At 57.7% G+C, this 21,185-nt stretch overlaps 1 protein-coding gene across 2 annotated transcripts; it reads right to left on the minus strand.

The window, feature by feature from the left end:
• Window positions 1-1,109: 1,109 nt before the first annotated feature.
• Window positions 1,110-17,700, minus strand: CHST1 (carbohydrate sulfotransferase 1). Of its 2 annotated transcripts, none has more exons than XM_060017389.2 (4): window positions 17,224-17,700; window positions 4,622-4,744; window positions 3,856-3,952; window positions 1,110-2,691 (listed from the first exon to the last, which is right to left on the minus strand). In XM_060017389.2, the coding sequence occupies exon 4, from the start codon at window positions 2,647-2,649 to the stop codon at window positions 1,414-1,416; it is 1,236 nt and encodes a 411-aa protein (XP_059873372.1). In that variant the 5' UTR covers window positions 2,650-2,691; window positions 3,856-3,952; window positions 4,622-4,744; window positions 17,224-17,700; the 3' UTR covers window positions 1,110-1,413. The 2 variants fall into 2 exon arrangements, with proteins under 2 accessions (XP_059873372.1, XP_059873373.1); XM_060017390.2 differs by having other exon boundaries at window positions 4,622-4,750.
• Between the last annotated feature and the right edge of the window lie 3,485 nt (window positions 17,701-21,185).

Below are 21,185 nucleotides of genomic sequence, written 5' to 3' on the forward strand. Positions count from 1 at the left end.
CCAGGACAACAAGGCTGTGAACTCCACCCTAGGCACCAGCTGTTTTCTTGGGAAAAGAGCTGGGGAAGCTGTTAGATGGCCAAGGATGGGAAAGGACGTAAGCACAGCTGATGTTCCACCAGTGTAGACACCAGTACACCTGCACTACTTGTTAAAATCCTGGAATACTTCCAGACCACTGATAAGCAGCACCGGCCCGAGCCAACACATCCCTTGAATATCCCTCCCCCACCTGGCTATCCTTTCCACAGACCCAGCAATTAACAGAGGTAACATCTGGCACAGGAAAGGGTCACCAGGACCTCATCAGGATCTCCAGACAGTGATTCGGCAAGCCATACCACTTGTTAAATATTTTGAACATCACCCCTGGCTATAAGGTGCCTGGTCTCAACTGACCGGAGGGAAATGAAACCGTGAACTCAGTGTTGAGGGTGATGAGGGTGACATGAATTCTGAAAGCCAGCAACTGGTCATGGAATCCCCACCTCCATCTCCTTCTCTCTCCTCCCCAAAGCCAGAAACACCTAGACCCCACCGATTTCTGCCTTTGCCCGTTCAGAATGTCCCATAATCACATTCAGACATTATTGCACTCTTTTATTTACAGAAAACACATATAAAGCATTTCAATGTTCATTTAGCAAACCGAACCACTCTTTTTTTTTCTTCTTTTTGGCACAAAGAAATATCACAGATGGACCCCAAGATCAATCAGAAAACCATAACATTTATCAGCCATCACTGGTCCAGAGGCAGCCACAAGACTCAGACAGACGAACAGCATTGCCACAGACTGGAAAAAATAAACAAGGTCCACATTCACCTCACAGTAAAAACCTGCTCACCTGACAGGCAAGGGCGGGCAGGAGGGGGCAGTTTCTCTGCTCCAAGGGAGGGAGGGGCAGTGGGCATTGGGGGGCAGAAGCAGGATGGGGAGGGATAAACGCCATTCATAAATTAGAGAGAGGTGGCCTTTTTGTTTTTAACTTCTTACCTCGTAGAAGTAAGACAGTGCAAAAACTACCATACCCTCGCCACTCGTCCGTCGGAGAAGCTTCAGAAGTTGTGTGGTTTGGGGTGTCTCTCCTCTCAGAGTGCGGTGTGTAAGTGCGGTGCTTGTAAACATTGTCACCATCTACCAGAGACACACATCCTTGTGTCTGAACGGGGTGGGACTGGGGCTGGACCTGGACCCCACTTCAGGCCCCCTCTGCCCCAGAGATTCCTGTCCAAGACTTAGTGCAAATTTCAGAGACAAAGAGAGGCAGAGGAAGCGGGGTCTGGACAGGGGGTAGGGAGGACACAAAGACGGGGTGGGAGAGGGAGGGGTAAGTAAGGCAACAGTTCAAAACGGTCCATTTTATCAAAGCCGACACCGTGTCCCCCTCGCCCCCACCCACAGAGCCCTGGTCACGAGAAAGGGCGGAAGTCCCGCCCCTCCACCAGGCTGATGGAGGGGTTCTTGAGCTCCTCCTCCGACTTGGCCATCTTGTAGCCCAGCTGCGCCAGCACCCGCTGACACGCGTTCTGGGCAAAGGCCACGATGTCGTAGGAGAGGCGGAAGCGCCACTTCTCGGCCGTGGCCGCCGAGTTTCGCACGGTGCCGTATTTGTGCTTGCCCAGGGTGGGGTCTCCCCGCGTGTTGTTCTGGATCCAGCGCGCCACGTGGCTGTCCAAGGGGATGCCCAGGAAGCCGTAGATCTCCTCGGTCTTCTTCATGGGGTTCCTGGCCAGGTCCTCGTAGCGCACCAGCATGTACTTGCCCTTGAGCCACGGGGGCCGCATGAGGCCGGTGGACACGGAGTTGGAGAAGTCCTCGCACACCGTGGTCAGCTGTGTCACGTCCAGGTTGTAGGGCTTCCTCCCGGTGCCGTACCAGAGCCGCCAGAGCCGGTACGTGTCGCGGAAGGTCTCGCTGCGGGAAGCCAGAATGCCACGTGGGTCGCGGACCAGCTGGATGACCTTGAGGTTTAACCGGGGGTCTTCAACCAGGGCCCGCAAGTCGTTAACCTCGGGCACCCGCACCGTCTTAATGGCCACGTGGCTGCGCTCCCGACAGGCCTCGGCGGCCACCGTCAAGTTTAGCAGGCCACACTTGCGCACGCAGTCCCCCTCCTCCAGCACCAGGTCCGCGGAGCCCGGAGGGTCGCACACGGGGCGAGAGCACAGTACCCTGCTGGCCCCGCGACGGAAGATCCTGTCGGTGGTGTGGTTGACGGGCGGCGGCTTGATGTAGTTCTCCAAGAAGTAGAGGTCACAGTCGTAGAGGCTCCTCAGGAGGTCACGGCTGGCTCCCAGCATGACCCGCCGATCCGCGGGGCTCTTGCCCTGGGTGAAGCGGGGGATGAGCGTGTTCTGGACGTGGTAGAGGGGCTCAAACAGGTAGAAGACGTCCAGGTGCTGGTTGAAGAGCTGGCCCACGAAGGAGGAGCCGCTGCGTGTGGTGGCCAGTATGAGGATGTGGGTCTTCCGGGAGAGGTTATAGGCGAAGGTGGGGCTCTCTTCGCACAGCCTCTCGGCCAGCCCCGCCTCCGCCAGACCCGGGCAGGTGTGGAAGGACTTGGCGGTGAAGGTGCGAATGGCCGTGTACTGGATGGCGATGGAGGCCAGGGCAAGGAGGAGGACGGCCTTCCAGGAACATTGCATGGCTGGGCACCTTCATGGGGCTGCTTCTCCACCATGTGAGGTCTGTGGGCAAAGGCGGGCAGCCATCAGGGGGCAGCCAGGCTTGGGTACCTCCCAAGGCCAGCGGCACTGGCTTGCTCCCTCGGGGAAGCTGGTCTCCAGCCCGCCTGGGGAAGGGCTGCAGCTCCCTGCGTCAGTGCTCACACGTGCATCTGAGGCCTACATGGCACCTGCACGAGACTTTACCAGTCTCTGGGAACTCCTGGGAGCCTTTAGGGACTGATTCCCATACCCTGGGGTCTACCCTACAGAAGGCTGTGGGGTCTCCCATCATGAGCTGGGTTCCTCAGTGGGGCCTGACTGGGCAAGACCCTAACACTCCCAACTCCCACACTTGGGAATGACCAGTTCCCAGCTCAAGTCATTCCCCTCTCACTGCCTGCCACCCCTGCTGGCATCTCCTGGGCCCACCTGCATCTTCTTCACCCCCACGAGCTGGCACCCAGTTCCCCAGGTGGTCATCTTTCCTCCATCCCCTGCCCACCCCCAAGAGGAAGAAGAGTCCACGTCAGATGCCTCCCCCTGACCCAAGTCCTCATGCAGAAAGAACCCCTGCACACCGTGAGTTGGTGGGCTGCTAGCATCCCATGCCTCCTGGGCTGGGAAAGGTGGACAACTGTGTCACCCCCCTGCCCCCCCAAAGTTACAGATGCAGGTGACTAGCTTATTCCAGAAGAGGACTCCCGGGGCTCACGGAGTCCCTAAGAGTCAGCTGGCCCAGAGCAGAGGCAGGGTCCAGGGGCTGCTGAGAAGCATCCCTTCCTGGGCCCCAGTGCCCTCCAGGATTTCCTCCTGGCCACTGAGGGAGGGGTCTGGGCCATGGAGCAGATGACCCTACTGTCCGCAGAGTGAACTGGTTCCTCCAGCCCCCCTCCCCCAGCCAGTCCTCAAGGGCCTCCACCTTTAGGCCCTCACCCCCTTCTGCCCACAGGGTAAGCACAGGGACCCCACTGTGATCCAACAGTGGCCCCAGAGAACCCAGGCAGGACAGTGAGAAGAGGAAGGGGTGGTACAGAAGTTAGTGTCTCAAGGAACTGAGAAAGCATGGGGGATGGGGAGGGCAGGGAGAGCAGGGAAGAGGAGCTAAGCTGGGTGTTGGAAAGCCGCCCCCCGAGATGGGCTAGCTCGGTGACCAGCCCTGGGGAAGGTGGGGCAGAGAGGACTCACCAAAGAGGGGCTGTTCTGGGCTGGGCAGTCCGCAGCCGCCAGGTCTCCAGGCCCAGCCGGCAGTCACTGCCTGTGCAGCAGCCCTGTGGCCACAAGACTGCAAGGAGAGAGGGAAGGCAGGGGTGCTGAAGGGGGGCTCCAAGCTCCTCCCTCCCCACCCCTTCTCTCCTGTGTCCTGCGCCCCACAGACAGCTCTCCAGGGCTGCACAGCAAAGGCCCTGCCTGCTCTCCCAGATTTACCACTGACTCAGAGCTCCAAATAACCCATTGCCATCTCTCATCCCCTGGATCCAGCCCTCTGAGGCCTGGACCTCCTTCACCCACCTCTTCCACCCCCTACCCATATCCTCCTAGCAAGTCTCAGTCCCTGTGCTCACACCACGCCCCAGTGGGCAGGGAGCTGACAAGCCTGCCCGCCCAGCTGGCCGAGCATTGGTGCCCCACCTGGGCAAGCCCCCCGTGGAGACACCCCTCCCAGCTACCACCAGAGGGAGCTGCGAAGAAATCCACCGGCCGCAAACACCCCCAGGCCTGGCGAGCTCAGTTCAGCTCTGGTGACCAGACTGACCCAACCAGACACAGCGGCTAGTGCCCAAGAACAAAACAGTCAGAGTCAAAGTTGTCCCAGCAAATGGGGCCGGGGCACAGTCCAGACTGGTTCCGCAGTTAAAATCAGCAGAGCATCCTGACCCTTTGCAATTCAACTTGTTCAGTGATTCCCCAAGAGGGGGGGTTAGCGGAAGTCAGCAAGGACAGGGGTGCTCACCCCAGATCTCCAGGCGGAAGCGGTGGCTCAGCCGAGACCACCTACACGCTGAGGCCCAAGGGGAGGGGACAGCCAAGAAGTGAGGTTCCTCTTCTAGCCACCGGGAGAGAGGAGAACGGCTACCTGAAACTCAAAGCAACAGTGGACCAGGGAGCATCCGGGATCTGGATGCTCTTCACAGATCCTAAGTTAAAACACCAAGACGGCAACGTTATTTTTGTTAGTGTCCACTGAGTATTTCCTAAGTGCTAAGCGGTTTCCCCGCCCTAGCTCATCAATTCCCCGCAAGAACTTTACATGGAAAGTATTGGCTCCATTTCACAGAAGAGAAAGCTGAGGCACAGAGAGGTGGAGAAACCTACCTGAACTCACATGCTTGGCTTACCCCCATCTAGCAGGTTCCCCAGAGCCCACTCTCCTTCCTTCTAAGGAGATTCGATTTACCGTTCCTCCAGGTTACCTGTACTTGGCCTTCGAACATGCATTCAATTAATGACCCCCCCCCCATTTGTTTGTGAATCAGCATGAGAGGGACCGGACATTAGAAGGGGACTTCAGACGGTTTCTGAGACTTAGAGCATGTTTCTTCCCTTTGCTGTCTGGTCTGGTCGATCTACTGGCTCGTGGCTGATGGGGTGAACTCCTGTGCCTGTGAATATGCTTCCCACATCCCCTGTATGGAACGACTCCCTGGAGGGCAGGGCGAGTAGGTCCTCATTTCCCAAACCTGCAGTGCTGCCTGGGTCGGCTCACTCACCCAACTCGCCACATCATGTTATTCCTTACAGCCCCCTCTGGAAGGTCACCGTCCTCACTCCCATTGTTCAGATGATGAAATTAAGATTCAAAGACTAAGCAAATGGGCATGATAAGCAAGGAAGAAGTAGCAGAGACTCGAATCCCTCTGGGACAGACTCTTAGGCCAGTGCTGTGGCCCTTTCACACCAGCACAGTGGGCAAGAAACATGCTGAAGCTTGAGGAGGGGCACAGAAGCTGGAGTGAGATGGCAGGGGGCCGGCTGAGGCTCTGGGGCCTAGGAGTCCTGTTTTAAGTATGAAACTCCACTTGGTACCTAGAGGAAGCAGTTCCATGTCACCAGGTGGCAGTAAATGGGGGAAAGCACAGTCTAAATTCTAGGGAAACTCCAACGTGACCAGAGCAACACCACAGCCCTGACCACATCCCACCCCACCCTGCCTCACACCACGACAGCAGAAGGTGCTGTCTCCATCGGTACCCAGAGAGAACAGCTTCTCTACATTAAATGTGACTCCCCTGCAAAGTGCAGGCCCCCCCTTTCCAAGTGCCCCAAGACAAACGTGAACACCTTTAGAGAACAGGGAGGGAAAGCCACCAATATTCACGCAAAGTAATATTTTTAAGTTATTTACGGGTCCGTTCTTTAGTTGCAATGCTGTTTCGTTCCACTGTATTTCCTTTGTATTTATTCACAAGCATGTTAGTTACCTAGTATGAGTTCTGGGCACTATGGATAAAATAACACAAAGGAAAGCAAGCACTTACTGGGCATTCGAGATGTTTCTCCCAGGCATATGCTCCCTTCCCAGGCATCAGTTCGTCTAGCCCTCACTAACCTTGTGAGGTCATAGTCCCATTCTACAGATAAGCAGACTGAGGTTCTGCAAGGTTAGATAACTTCCCCAAGCTCGCACCCTTAGTAAGAGGTAGAGCCAGGATACCAGCTCAGGCGGTATGCTCTAGAGTCCATGCTCGAACCCTCCTCCCTGACCCACTCCCTCTTCAACTACATCCAACACCCTTTGGTCCCCACCAAGACAGGAAACAGAAGCCTTAAAGGGACTCCACTTAACTCTAGGATTCCAGTTCCAAAAACAATTCACCCAAGGTTATCTTTAAAGAGGAGCACCTTTCAGGGAGGAGACCATTTACGTTTCTTCCCCCCACTTTCCCTCCCTACCGCCACCCAAAGAAACGTAAGGCCAGGCCTGGAGCCTGCTGTCTTTGTCAATAAATCAGAAGTAACTAAAGCATCATTGCAAAGTTGTAAATCCCTAAAAAAGTAGGACTCGGATTCACTAGGTGTAGCCTGGACACACAGGAGGGGAATGTGTTTGAAGGCCCAGACACAGCCATCCCCCTCCCCCTGCCCCAGGAGGGCAAAGCGGGGGCATGGGAACGGGAAGATGGAGGAAATCTGGCCCTCCTAGAGCTGCCCCTGCTCTCCTGCCAGCCTGGCAGAGCCGGGGCCACGGCCGGCCAAGCATCCTTGGTATGCTGGAGGCATCTGCCCTGGAAACCAGAGGCCCCGAGGCCAGGCCCTTTGTTCCCAGGGGAGCTTTGGCCACTGCAAAGGACTCCTCAAGGCCCTCATCCTCTAAGCCAGACTGTGAGCCCCAGAGCCCCTCTCTGGGCTTCTAGCAGCCTCTGGCATGGCCTCCCTCCACCTCTGGTTAGTCAAAATCCAGGCGCGCCTTAAGACACAGGGACCAAGAATCTGTAACTTCTGTTGGAGTCACCCACTCCCAAAAGAAAGCTCAGATAAAGCAGGGCACAGGATGGGAGTGGAAAACACCTCTTCCTGGGAGAACTGTAATTCAGAACTAAGAGCTCAAGCCATGAAACCACCTGGATCTGTCACTTCGCAGGTGCATGGACCTGGGTGACTCACCAGTTGTCTCTGAGCCTCAGTCTCCCCACCCGTAAAGGAGGTACAACCATAGCGGTGGTTATATGAACAGGCATTTAATACGGCACAGCCCTGTGCTTGGGACAGTGGCTCTGGCACCAGCCCCGTTGATGGCCAGACTTCTCAATCTCCCTGGACCTTTGCGTTCTCACCTGAGAAGCAGGGACAATCTTAACAAGGCTGTTGTGAGGACTAATTAGTTAATACAGTGCCTGGCATGGAGTAGGCACTCAACAAATGTTACTATTATCATCATTAAATGTCTTGTTTGCTTTTTGTCTCAGGGAAGCCCCTCAGAACACATCATCACTCTCCCTAACCGCTGTGCCCAGACCTCTGCCAGGCAGGTCTCTGCCCAAAACCACTTCCGCCGGCTCCTCTCCCAGCCTGGGAGCTTTCTCCTGCGGAGCCACCGCAGTGGCTTTCCTACTTCCCTCTAGTGGCCACGTCCTGTAGTGCAGCCTCTTAGCGCTGCGTCTTGGCTGGGTTCAGAAGTCCTGGCTGGTTGGCTGCAGCCTAATGTGAGGATGTAGGCTGCGGGAGGTGATGCTGCGGGTGGCATGAGGTGTGAGGATGACACGCCCCCGAGCTACGGGCCCTGCTCTGTGCGCCCCCTCTCCCTCACCCACACAGCAAGAGGCAAGCAGCAACAGGCAGCCTCACATCATCTGGAGGGCCTCTGCCTCCTAGTCTCATTCCGCTCTGGCAGGGGAAGGAACCCTAACCTGAATGTCACAGGCAGGGGCAGCCCACGGGCTCGGCATTTCCCTGGCTGGGTGACCTTGGACTCACCCGCCTGGTCTCTTTGAGCCTCGGTTTTTCCATAGATCCAATGACTCTAAGGGCTTCCCAGATCTGGCCACTGGAGTGTTCTGATCCCGGGAAGGCCCCACACTTCATCCTCAGAGTCAGGGCCACCATCGCTGCAGGCTGGGGGACCTTCCTTCGGAAGTGGGAAGGCTCCAGTCACCTTCCAAGAATATACCAGGGCTGGCAGCTCTGCCCCTCCCTCAGTCTGATCCATGGCTGCCCCAGTGAGGCCCACGGACCAAGGGGCTCTGCCCTCTGCAGAGTTAGCCCCTGCCACCTGCTCTATTACATCCCAAGCAACACAGTGCTATGGGCCTTTGTCTTTGCTGGGCCACGGACCCCCCTTGGAGAGACACAATCCCTCTTCCCAGGAAGACCCATTTGTGCCCACAATTTAATACACACAATTAGAAGGTTCTTAAACGTCCTAAAACTCACATGTGGGCATCCCTGCTCTTCCCTAGAGGCTTAACCCCTTCATTATTAGCATTCTCCTCGACCCTAGGGTTTTCTTTCCAACTGATTCTATCCGAGAAAGCTCCACAGATGTGTAAGCACTGATGTGGAAACATCACCCGAAATATATTATTAAGTAAAAAATCTAGGGCCAACAAAGACATGGGCAATAGTGTGCCACCATTTCTCATTTTTAAAAAATCTATGTATTTGAATCTATGCAGGAACAACCACAAGAACTTGCACTGAACCAGTTGTAGCTGCCCAGTGGGAGGAGCTAGGAGACAGGGGGGAGGAAGGCATAGTTTATACTGAGTGTGTTGTTTCAGTTTGAGTTTATTAACCTTGGGGGACAGAGTGAAGCTACCCCACGCAAGAACTGGAGGGGCAACTGATGACAGGGTGGGGCACTGAAACTCAGCACTGGCGTCTCACTGTGTCCCCGATTCCGTCCCCAGGGCACTGCCGGCCAGCTCTGTCCTCCCACATTTCCAAGGCACCAGGGTTGAATTCACCACCTTTCTGCCAGAACTGGGCTTGGTCTGCTCAGGTGGGGGACAGCAGTCACCTGGGGCTGCTGAGACAAGGCAGCAGCTGAAAAAGGGCGAGACCTCAAAAGGGAGCCTGGGGCTTTGGGGAGCAGCTAAGGCCTGAGTTGGGGAAATGACTCCCCTCCCCGTTTTTTCTCCCTGTCACTTTTTTCCTCCTTTTGTGAAGCCCTGGGGAGACAGGAAAAGCAGAGGAAGAAACCTGAACATTGTATTTCTCACCAGACTCAGGAGCCAGTATGGAGGGGCCCCAAGGCTCTGGGGTCCCAGGAACTGGAGCAAGGGGCAGAGGGAACTGGACGGGGGCGGGGGGGGGGGAGGAGTTGGCAAACAGGCCTCTGGGATGGAGACTGCAGAAAGGAAATGCTTAATCCCTGCGTCTGCAGTAGCCAGCATCGATCCACCATAAATGTTTGTTTAGTTAAGGCTTAAACACATAAAACGGCAAGGTTTTTTCTTCCTAAGGAAAATGGGGTGATGAAAATGAGGCAAGGGGAAAACAGGGGTACGAAAGTCTGAAAGAACTAGGAGCCACGTAGTATACAACAGCCAAGACACTTCTGGGCGACACAGACAGGTCAGAGCTACCTGGCTGCCAGTGGGAAAAAGGAAATATTTCACTTACACGTTTCATGCATCCGTGAGATGAAGATTAAAGCACCTGCTCAAGAGATGCCCAGCTATTACTGATACTGAATCCAGCACAAGATTTCTTCTTAAGGGTCTCCTAGAGAGCCCTGAGCAGGTAGACCTCACACCTAGTAAGTCCAAGGAGAAGCTTCGCAGGGCTGTGTCCTGAATCAACCTTCAAGGCGAGCGGTATGCCCACATAGAGTTCAGCCAGTGCAACCTTCCAGGGGAGGCGATCTGGTGGGGTCCAAACTCAGCCTCTGTGGTCTGGGTCAGCCAAGGGGTTACTGGAGGCCCCAGTGCTTCTTTTTCTCTGGAGTCGTGCCCCCTCAACCTGAAACACTGTGAGGTCTGTGTATGGTCCTTCTCCCCAGAATCTGTACCAACACGAACATGGATTTCGTGTACAATCTCTATAGCCCCCGGGCCCTGTGGCTTCTCCACAGACCCCACAGAAGCAGAACACCCTTCGGGCACCTCCAATGAGGGCAAGTTCTTACAATCATGGTTCCAAGGACAAGCATCCGGAGGGTGACCGTCCACCAACTTGTCACCATCGGCAGAGCTGCCTGGCTGCCTCTTAGGAGCTCTGGTGTCTCCAGCGTCCACAAGTGAGGACCCTGGGGACATGCATGTTGTGTCAAGCCTCCTTGAGAAGTTACCCACAGGCATGCAAGGCAGCAGGCCGGGTGGTAGCTGGGCACCCTGGCTGCGGGGCCAGCCAGGCCCGGGTTCACTCCCACTGCTGATGCATTACAGCTATGAGACCTTGTGCAGGGCACCTAACCTCAATAGGTCTCAGTTGCCTTTATCTATGAAATGGGAAAGACGATCACAGAATCTTTAGAGTATTTGGGCTGTGAGACAGAAAGCTGATGAAGCTTAGCACAGGGCTGGGCACAGAGCAGGACTCATTAAGTAAGAACCCTGGGCATGATTTTTAGGGACTACTCTAACCTACAAACAGGATACGGTGGCCTGGAAACGTTCAAGGAATCAAAACAGTGCCACAGCCTCCTCCATGAAGCTCCCACCATCTGTGGGGTTGAAGACCCTTGTTGTTCGGGCTGCAGAGACTACCTACTGCCCTGCCCTGGGCCCAGCGGGTCAGCGGGTCCGGCCCGACCTAAGGGAAGTTTTCCCCAGCATTGGGGAGAGGGACCGACCTCCTGGCACAAGGCTCCAGTGTGCCCGACTCCCCACCGGGGAGCAGTGAGTCAGAAGGGCCCGGTTCCCTGTCTCAGGCTGATCCTACCACAGCCCGGCCTACGGCCTGTGGTAGGCGGGACCCTTCTGCACCGACACTGGGCGGAAAGGCCCCGGGTTCCTGTCCCCCCTCCCCTCCGCAGCAGCCACAGCCTGAGTCGGAGAGTACCCAGGCCCCACCTCCTGGATACCGGGGCTTCAGCCCCTCCTCCCAGCTTCAAGGATGGGAAACCGCCAACAGGAGCTAAAGCACAGGCAGCTGCTGCTGGAGGAGCTGGGCGGGGGGCCATCTGTCCCTGGATCCTGGAGTCTCCAGTCTCGGGCCACCTGCCTAAGGCCCCGCTGGCCCCCGGGGATGAGGGAGGGAGGGCTGGGCGCGGGGGGAGGCTCACCTGAGCCTGGGGGCTATTACACCGGATGGAGGGGCTGCGGGAGCGGATACCCAGATATGATCACGGTCCTGGCTCCCATCGAGTGGCTTCTTACCGCAGGTACCACTGCCATCTTTCACAGGTGAGGAGCACGAGGCTCGGGCAAGTGAGGGAACTCGTCCAAGTGCGCGTAGCTAGTCCGTGGTAGGGCCAGGATTCAAGCTCAGCTCCGAGGACCCCCAAGCCCCAGCCCTAACCACTAAGCTTAAGCCCTCAGGCCACACCCGAGAGCAAGATTGGCACCCAGCACCAGGAGACTAGAGGGGAGGGGCAGGGAGTGCCAGGGCCAAGGTGGCCACCAGGGTCCCCACACACACTGTTGCCAACCCTGACCTCGGCATTCACCCAAACCCAGACGTGGGCTCATCCAACCTAGTGACCGGCTCCAAGGATCAGACCCCTGCGGCGTCAGCTGGAGGGATGCGGGCTGCCTATGGCCCTTCCTGCCTGGTTCCCAGCACATCCCATGCGTGAGCTTGGGTACCTTCTCACCACTTCCCAGGGGGTACTACCTCCCCAGCTGAATGACAAAGGGGAGATCATCGCAAAGATTAGAAGAGGTAATGGGTGTGGACCAGACTGGTGCTGTGTCCCACAAGATAGGCAGTAACCAAAACACACTCTGCTCCCCACTCCCGGGCTCCAGGCCTGGCTAGGCAAGTAGAGGGGGGAGTGGGTGGCTTCATGGCCAGGAATGCCCAAATCCTATACGGCCAAGAGGACACCAAAGATGTCTTCATTACTACCTTGCCTGCAGTGGTCTGGAATGGGGCAAAGGGTTTGGGCTCAAGGCCCAGAGGTCCCCACTGGTCCCTAAGCCCAGAACTTACCACCAGCCTGCAGCTGGTCCCAAGGATGCCAGACAGTTCAATCTGTCAGTCCTCTGTCTCCTGGAATGAGAAGCGTTAGGGGGAGCCCCTCACTGGTAACATGGCAACCGGATGAGTGTCCCTGCAGGGACAACAGGGACCTCCGGAAGACATAATGGCGGCTGCTCGTGGAGGGCCCATCTCACAGGGGAGGGACCGAGGCTCACAGAGGTTACGCAACTCGTTCCCACAGCCGAGAACTGGATGCGGGCCACGGGGTGCTGTGCGTGAGGTGCACATGCAGCGAAGTTCTCCCCTGTCCAAGGTGTTCCCTAAAGGCTTCCCTTCCTTCCCTCTCTGACCCGCTAAAATCCTCGGTCAGAACCACTCCAGTTACTCTCCTGACGCTGTACACCCTGTAAGGTGCACTTAAGTGGTTAGGAGCAACCCAGCAGAGGGTGACAAACAGACCTGGGATCCAGGGCAGCCTTACCCTCCCAAGACCTTAGCAGGCCCCTGGGGAGGGGAGCTCATGCCCACCTCCCAGGGGAGGTGAGGGGCTTAACTAAGATCGCAAACATAACGCTCTTAGCGTTATGGTAACGCTCCCAGTGCACGGTACCAGGTCCTCACTCAGTGACACCTTCGGAATGCCAGCATCAGACTTGTCTGTCGTCTTCATCTGCTTACAGAATCCCCGAGGGAGGGCACCAGGCCCCCTGCACACCCCCACCCCCAGTGCACAGCTTGGGGCCCCCAGAACCCGGCAGGGACTCAGCGGGTGCTAAACTACTCCCTCTCCCAAGCAGAGGCCGGGAGAAGGGGAGGGCTGTGCTCCGTCCCCGTCCCAGAGGAAGAAGAGATGAGCATTCCCGACAATTCCCAGCCCACAGCCTTGCAACTCTAATCGACGAGCAAACACAAAGAGGGAATCTCTAAACATTTAGAAAACGCGGGAACTCTGTGCCCCACGCGGCACCGTGGGGCTTTATAAAGAACAAATCATGCCTGACAAACTTGATAGCTTTCTTGATAGAACTACAAGACTGGTAGATGAAGGAAATGCAGGCAGGGTAATACATCTTGATTTTTAGCAAAGCATTTGATACAGCGCCTCAAGCAATCTTGCAAAACTAATTCCAACAGACTTGGCCCTAAGCACTTGTCATGGGGCTGAAAGCAAGAGGGGGCAGGTCCCAAGGGTCCTGGGTGGAGGAGGCAAAGCCAGGGGTAAGGGGTTGAGGGACAGAGTCTGGGAGAGGGGGCAGGGCTGCCAAGACCCAGCGCTGGGTCAGATCTTATCTAACATCTTCATTAATGATCCTGAGAGAGGGAGTAAACAGTCCGTTAATGAAATTTGCAGAGGATATTAAATTAGAAGGTGTTGTGAACACCAGTGAGGATGGCAAAGCGGTCCAGAGAGGCCTGAGGGAAGAACCTTGGCAAGAAACTGTCAGCATGGAGGAGGGTAGGGAAGGTTCTGGGCAGCATCTGGGGCTACCTGGAGAGCCAGGGAAGAGGGATGGGCATCCCCAGGGCTGGGGTGGAGCTGGGAGGAGTCACGGCTAGCTTGGGTGATGGCTTTAACAGGCAAACCCCAAGAATCTCGGTTTTCCCACCTGTAAAATAGGACGGACAAGCAGGATGCTTTGCAGCTCTGAGAGCTGGTACTGATACAGGGACTGCCTTTAGGGAGCCTGGAGCTGAAGCCCACCTTATGGGAGGGGAGGAGGGGAACAGTGACACGGAAAGGAGGAGGGGCTGTCTGCAGGCCAGGGAGGGGAGGGCAGCAACTGAAAGAAGGGCGGGTGAGGGAGACTGGCTGGGCCGTCACTGGAGCTCAGAATGCCCTCAAGCCACGCACAGATGCTGCCCAGGCAGGCGCTGCTGGGCTAAGCAGACGTGGGCAGGCCCCTCTCCCAGCCTGGCTGGGCAGCAGCACACCAGCTGGTGCCTCAGGCTGGAGCCCCGAGCCAGTCCAGACTTGTAGGGTACGCCGGGAACACTTCAGCAGCAGAGGTTCTAACCTGCGGGGCTGAGGAGGCCAGCGTCTGTTATCCTTCTGGAGAGTTCCTGACCCCTGTTTGGTGGGAGATGCTTCTCCAGCCAGGTGAACCGGCCTCTCCAGGATCAGGGAAAGTTGCCCCATTTCAGTCCCCCCTCTCTGTCCTCAGAGCCTGGACCTCTCCCGCCCCTCTACCTCTGGCCCAATTTCAAAGGGGCTGAGGCGGGAAGCTGCCCATCCATTTGGACCTGGAGGATTTGTTCCCACAAAGCTCCTAGACAGGTGGGGTCTGAACGGGAGCCAGGACTCCCTAGCGTGGCGCTCAAGCCCTCGGCAACCTAAATCAGTGCTCCGTGGGAGGAAGAAATGGATGCCTGGTTCCCAGCTGGGGGTGTACCGGCACTGCTGGGGAGGCGCTTCCAAAGCAGGAGGCCTGCCCTGCCAGATGTCAGGACTACCTGCCAAACACAGAGGACGGATCCAGGTGAACGCACTGCCGGGGGCGTTCCTTCCAACACCCCGAATTAACAATAACGACACTTACTGAACACTCACTATGGCTGCGTTCGTATTAATGCATCTGACCTTCCCAACAACCCTATGAGGTAGGTAAAGTGCTCTTATTTTCCCCATTTCACAGAGGAGGAGGCTGAGGCATACAGTGGCAGCCACAAGCCTGGGCACCTAGTCAGAAAGCCCATGGGAGAAGCAGCAATCTGCCAAGAGCCACAGAGGGAGCGGAGCAGCTCCTGGGGCGGGAGGGGCATAACCCTAGTGGGTGGGGAGAGGCAGCCCCTCCTGTAAGGACCCCAGAGCCTTGCCCAGCCTCTCCCTGCCCCCCTTGAAGGGAGTTGGTCCAACTCCTGCCACACTTGTGGAGCCTGATTTTACTATATGTTTCCCTTCTCCCCCACCAGCGCTGGCCGCGCTACACCGAGTCCTCTGAACAAGTCTGTTTCCATAGAAACCATACAGTGACTCAGGGCTTCGGGACCTTCTCTGAACCAGATTATGAATATCAAATGCTCTCTCCCCGCACCGATGCAGAGTGAGTTGGAAAAGTAAAGAGAGACCCACAGTGGGCAAGGGAGAGAAACAGGAATGTGGGCAAGGGGAACTGGGGGTGGGGCACAAGCCTGCCCCCCCCACCCCCGCAGTGAGAGCATGGCATCTGGGACCCCCTGCAGACTCTGGAGCACAGATGTACGCCTCCTCCGTGTGTGTGCAGCCGGCGCACACATAGCCCTATATGAGCTCCATCGGCACCACTCCTCCTCTGGAAGTAGGGCCCTGTGGGCGGGGAACAGGGAGGTGAGGGGGCTCCCTTCTAATGCGGGGGGTGGGGGACTTCAGGGCCTGGGAAGAGGGAAGCTTGTCTGCAGGAGAAGCTTGACTTCAGATGTAGAAGAGCAAACCTCTGGCCAAAAACATGGCAATACTCAGCAAAGAGGGAAATTTGGATTTTAGGGGGGAAATGTGTTTCTGCTTTGAGGTGAGGAGGTCGGCATTGTTTGTGCCAGGAGGGAGGCGGCGCCACGATTTCAAAGCCTCAGCAGGGTTGGGGGAATCATTAGAAGAGACTTCCTCTCACTTGCCCTCCCACCCTGGCCTGGCCTAGGCCGCTCACCTGCCCTGATCAGAACAGCAGCAGGGAAATGAAAGTTTGCAATGCCAGGTTCCTGGCCTCTCTCAGGGGGCTAAGGCCCCAGGGCAAATCCACCCCCTCCTTTCCCCAGTAGCTCCCTGAAAACCCAGGAAGGAGGGGAAGAGAATAGGTTGGAGGCTTGATACCTCCCCAGTGAATCCGATGTGTGAGTCATGACGGTGAGAGCACTTAGAAAAAGAAACAGGGTCATGGTGATGCCTGTTAAGTGTCCCCAGCAGCGGAGGACTGGAGCCCCGGTTGCCTGCCCAGGTAAGGTCTCTCTGCCTGAGACAGCCAGCCCCACCTCAAGGGGTTGAGGAACCCTTGAAGCAGGTACCTGGTACCTCGGCCCCCACCTGCTTGCCTCTTATACCTACAGCTCCTCTGGCCTCCCAGCCAGGGTGCCTACCTCCTGCCCCCAATCCCAGGTCCCCTCTGCCTCCAGCCCCTATCGGCCCTCGGGAAGATGCTGGGCTCAATGTCTGTCCTTGACTGGACATCCACCTCCCCATCTCCTGCCCCCACCTCTCTGTCAAAGGTCTAAGCCCAACCTCTGGCACTTGGACTCCCCAGTGGCCTTTCTTAGAAGCCTTCAGCTTAGGAGCAGTGTTCAAGCCCATCTGGAGAAAAGCTGCACCAGAGGTGAGGAACGTAATCCTGGGAAGGGGCAGGCGCAGGATGGGGACGGAGGTATCCTGTGGTATCAAAATTCAGGCCAAGGTGCCACCCTAGGACGACCATTAGGTCTCACCTTTTAACCCCTAGCTTCCCGGCCAAGGCCGCTCTGGATTCCCAGAGCCCGGGAGGCGCTGCTCTCCGGGTCCTACCCAGGGAAGAGCAGGAGGGTGGTTCTGGCTTCCGCGGGGGTTCTGCACCTTCCAGCAGCCCCTGCCCCGCCCGCCCCCCGACCAGTTCAGCGCAGCGTGGTCGGTGCCGGTGCGGGGCAGGGGCGGGGGGCAGGAAGCAGGAGGCTGCCCCTGTCTCCGCGTGCAACCCTGGTTTGGAAAGTTGGTGCAGGCGTGGGGACCTCAGGGTTTCCAGGCTTCTCAGCAGCCCGGAGCCGGGCAGGCTGTGGGACGATGAGCCTCGGGCAGCCCCCAAGTGCGCTTCGCAGCGAAGGGGAGCGGGCGCCCCGGGGCCGCCGCGCGTCTCAAGTTTGCTGCCTCCCCAAATGGGGGCGGGGAGGGCTAGGGTGAGCGCGGCGCTCACCCACCGCCAGCCCGGGAAGCCCTTTCCTGCGCCCGACAAGCTGCTGTCCTCCCCCCGCCCCGCACCGCCCTCAGCGACCGTCCCCGAGCGGAGGGGCGTCTCCCACCGCGCCCGCGCCCCTCCCGGCTGCTACGGCCAGTGTCCGCGCCCCCCCGCCCCGGGGCCCGCCGGGCCCGGCCGGTACCTGGTCCGGGGCGCACCGGGAGCCGCTGCAGCGCCCCGCGCCGGCTCCATCCTCGGGTCTGGAGTCAGGCTCGCGGGGGGCCGGCGGGCGGCGGTGGCGGCGGCGGCGGCGGCGGCATCCTCCGCCCCCCGCGCCCTCCTCCTCGGCCTCCCTCCTCCCTCCTCTTCCACCGCCTCCGCGCGCCCCTCACGGGCCCCTCTTCATGGCCCGGGGGCGCGAGCCCGGGCCAGCTGAGAGCGTTCTCCGGAGCAGGGCGCGGGACCGGGGACGGGAACGCGAGGGCCCCAGGGGCGCCGGGCCGTGGGCCGGGACCCGGAGCGCCGCAGCCCGGGGCGACGGAGGAGAGCAGTAGCCGCAAGCGCCTGAGCCTCGCCGAGCGCCCGCCCGCCCTGCGTCCCGAGTCCTGAGCAGCGGCGGCGGCGGCGGCGGCGGCGGCCGCTACAGCGCCGAGCGAGCGGCAGGCGCTGCGGTCCGGGCTCCACCCCCCAAAGCCGCCCGCCCCTCGGCTGCCGCCCGCCCCCTGCTCTTCCCCACCCCTCCATCGCGCGCCCTCAGGCTCCCCGCGCCTCCTGCCGGCTCCAGCTCCCCGCTCTGCCCCAGCCACCAGCGCTAGCGACACCCCCTCCACAGGCCGGTTCCTGTGCCAATCCACCCAAACCCGGGGGAGCCACACCTACACCCCGGGTTTTGGGAGACCGGGGAGCGAGGGCGCAGGCTACCCATTGGCACCTCTTTCCGTACCCTCTCCCCCCCCCCTGCCCCGCACCCCGGGGGCGCTCTCCGAGGGCCTTCTGCCTGAGTGCTCCTCCCCCTCCAGAATTTCGGCTGGAGCCCCAGCCTAGCCCCGGGCCCGGCTGTCCTCTACCCCTTCCCCAGCCAGCGCAATGGGTGGGGGGGGTGGGACACTCCAAAACCCAGAACGGGAGCCAACCATCTTTTAGTGCCAATACCTCAACACGCACCCCTAGCCCACCCCCTCCACCCCCTTTACTTCTCAACTGTGTAGATGAATCATTTGCCCCTGTTCCATTTGTACCTCTTGGGCAGGGTCAAGGGGGTGGGGGGGGGCATTAAGGAGGATTTGCTGGCAGAACCTCTTCCAGGCCAGTGCCACCACCCCCCACCCCGGCCCAGCCCCTTCCTACCAGCCCTTGGCACTCCTAGGTGGAAACCTGGAGTCACTGCTGCCCTTACGTAGGGAGACCTGCCCACAGAGCCCACAGCCCGCAGGCTGAGCACCTCAGCCTCTCATTCTTTGCACAAATATTGACTGAGCATCTCCCGCAGGCCAGGCCTGCATGGGCACCAGGGACTCGGTGACAAGACAAACGGACCCCTGGCCTCTCAGAGTGAAGTGTAGGAGAAGCAGGGTAAACAGGCAGAGAATACATGAGATTAGTGGCCCCTGGGCTGGAGGGGACAGCAGGAACGCGCAGCTCTGCCACTGCGTCTGAGCTGGGGCTGGCCACCACCGAAGCCTCACCTGGAGAAGGGGATGTGGTTGCACTGGCTGATCCCCTGTCCCTCCTCAGCTCTGAGCAAGCAATCATCTTCTCAGGCCAGGAGAGGCAGTCAGCTTCCATCTCCACCCATCTCTGAATCTCTGATTTCCAGTCATAGCCAGACGGGGGCCAGAGAGCCACGGATGACTTGAGAACTTCCAGCACCCTGCGGAAGCCTCCTCGCCCAGGACTGAAGGCCGCCACCCAACCGCAAACAGTGTTGCAGAGTGTGGCACAGGAGCTCTTGGGTCACAACCTGCCATGTATTTGCATGAATGATGCAGCCTCTTTGCGCCTCACTTTCCTCCTCCAGAAGATGGAGATACCGGTCCTCACCTCATGGGGCTGCTATAAAACACTAGATGGTGAAATGTATGCAGAGCTCTCAGCACTGTGTCTGGCACGTGGTAAGTGCTTGATAATTGCACCGTGCTGTTACTGTTATTGACGAGTTGGTGTTCAGGGTAGCCAGGAATGAACATTCACTCACTCACCCAGAGGAGGACGTGGCCTCTATGCTTCTCTGGGGGACTCAGGATTCGGATCACTAAGACTCTCTCTCCACACAGAACCACATGGTATGAAAGCCCCTGTCCCCAGGGTCCCACCAAACCAAACGGTCATTTATCTTGGTCACAATTGCAAATTCGTAATTAGAAACTCCCCCACCGCTGCTGGCCACAAGCCTGGCAGTGGATGCCCATCAAGCCAGTGTGATCCAGTGTGATCCAAACTCATCCACCAGTGTGTTTTCCTGCTGCAGCCGCAGCAGCCTGGCCTCAGCCCTGCCCGCCTTCCACCCACCACAGCCGGGATGGTAGCGCCAGTCCTCAATCCCGAACTCAAGGTGACCGGATCTGTTTCCCAGCGTGCCCCCGAGGCGTGGCCGTGCTCTGGGATGCCTAACAAGAGAGCTGACCTTCCAGAGGCAAGAGCTTCATGTTTCAAAATCCCGTTTGTCCCTCTGTAGAAAACCAACCTCTAATAGCCCAGAGCTGAGCCATCAGAACCTTCTTTCACCCAGAGCTAATCCCTCCCCTAGTCTTCAGCCTGACAAGAATAGCCAGGGTTTAGAGAGCGCCTTCTCTATCTTGCCCTCTCAGATCCAACACCTCATTTTTCAAATGCTAGTGTATTTCGGGTGGAGAGGAGGGAAATATACCTCTGGCTGACATGAAAAGATTGGTGGGGTTGTAGTGTAAAGACGGAGTGAAATTTGGAATTTTTTTTTGAAGAATATTTCAACTCTAAAAATAGACAAAAGAGCTGGTCTCAGGAACACCGGGATTCTGTTTCATTTTCTGGAATCTCCCAGTTGACAAGCGTGAGTGTTTCGTGAGCACCTACTGTGTGCACTGCACTGTGGCAAATGCTACACAGGAAGAGAGGAAGGAGAATATCGGCATTTGCTCAGGGAATTCGGATCCCAATGAAGCAGCAAAAAGCAGCTGCTGCAAATGTGACTGGCACAAAATATGTAGCCTTGGAAGTCAGAGGAAGATGGAGCCTCGGCGGGTCATTCAGGGAGGGCTTCCTGGAGGAAAAGGCAATTAAACTGAGGCTTGAGGGATGGGTAGGGTGTAAAAAGGCGAAAGAGCAGGAGAGCCTGTGAGAAGCAGCAGCAGCTAGCTGGATGGAGCTCATTTGTGGAATAATATAGGAAGATGAACATTAATGGCTAATGTTAGAGGTCTTACCCTGTGCCAGGCGCTGTACTATTTGCTTTGTGTGTATTATTCTGTTTCATCCTCAGAACAACCCTATGAGGGAGTTATTATCATTCTCATTTTATAGATGAGAGAAACTGAGAGCCAATCAGGTGAAGCGGCTTGCCAAGGTTTGCAGAGCTGGTGAGCAATGGAGCCAGGATTTGAGCGAGCAGTCTGGCTCTACCCACTAACCACTTAGCTGCCCCACCACTGCCAGCCCGACTCTGGTGGGGGTGCCCGCAGGGAAGAACAGCAGGTGGAGTGGGCTGGGGAGGACAATGGCAGGGGTTAGGGCCTTCCGAAGCCCCCAGGCATAGGGGTTTTCTCAAATAAAGCCCCCAGACCCCCCTGGGGAACTCTAAAATGAGCTCTCCCTTCAGTATGCAGGTCCCTGGGGTTTGGGGAAATTGGTTAAGGGGTTTGGGGGCTCAAGATTTCAGCTTTTTAATATCTCCCGCTGTCCATGCAGTGGCAGTCTGTGCCACCCACCTAGTTACTTCAGTCTGATTTAAGATCTGCCTCTGCGATCCTCAATTTCCCCGGTCTCACGGGGATGCTGACAAGACAGCGAGTGCGTGGAAAATGGCTCCTGACTATTCCCAGACTTCAGGCCTGAGAGCCTGCAGCACCTGTAGAGAAAGTTCCAACCTGAAAAGCCTGGGCAGAGGTGGCAAGGCGCAGGGGACCCGTCCTCTGGAGCCTCGGTTTCCCCACAGATGCTGTGAAAGGGGTGCCGCTGAGGAGGCCCATT

This window comes from Delphinus delphis, chromosome 8, assembly GCF_949987515.2.
Source record: "Delphinus delphis chromosome 8, mDelDel1.2, whole genome shotgun sequence".
Taxonomy (NCBI): domain Eukaryota; kingdom Metazoa; phylum Chordata; class Mammalia; order Artiodactyla; family Delphinidae; genus Delphinus; species Delphinus delphis.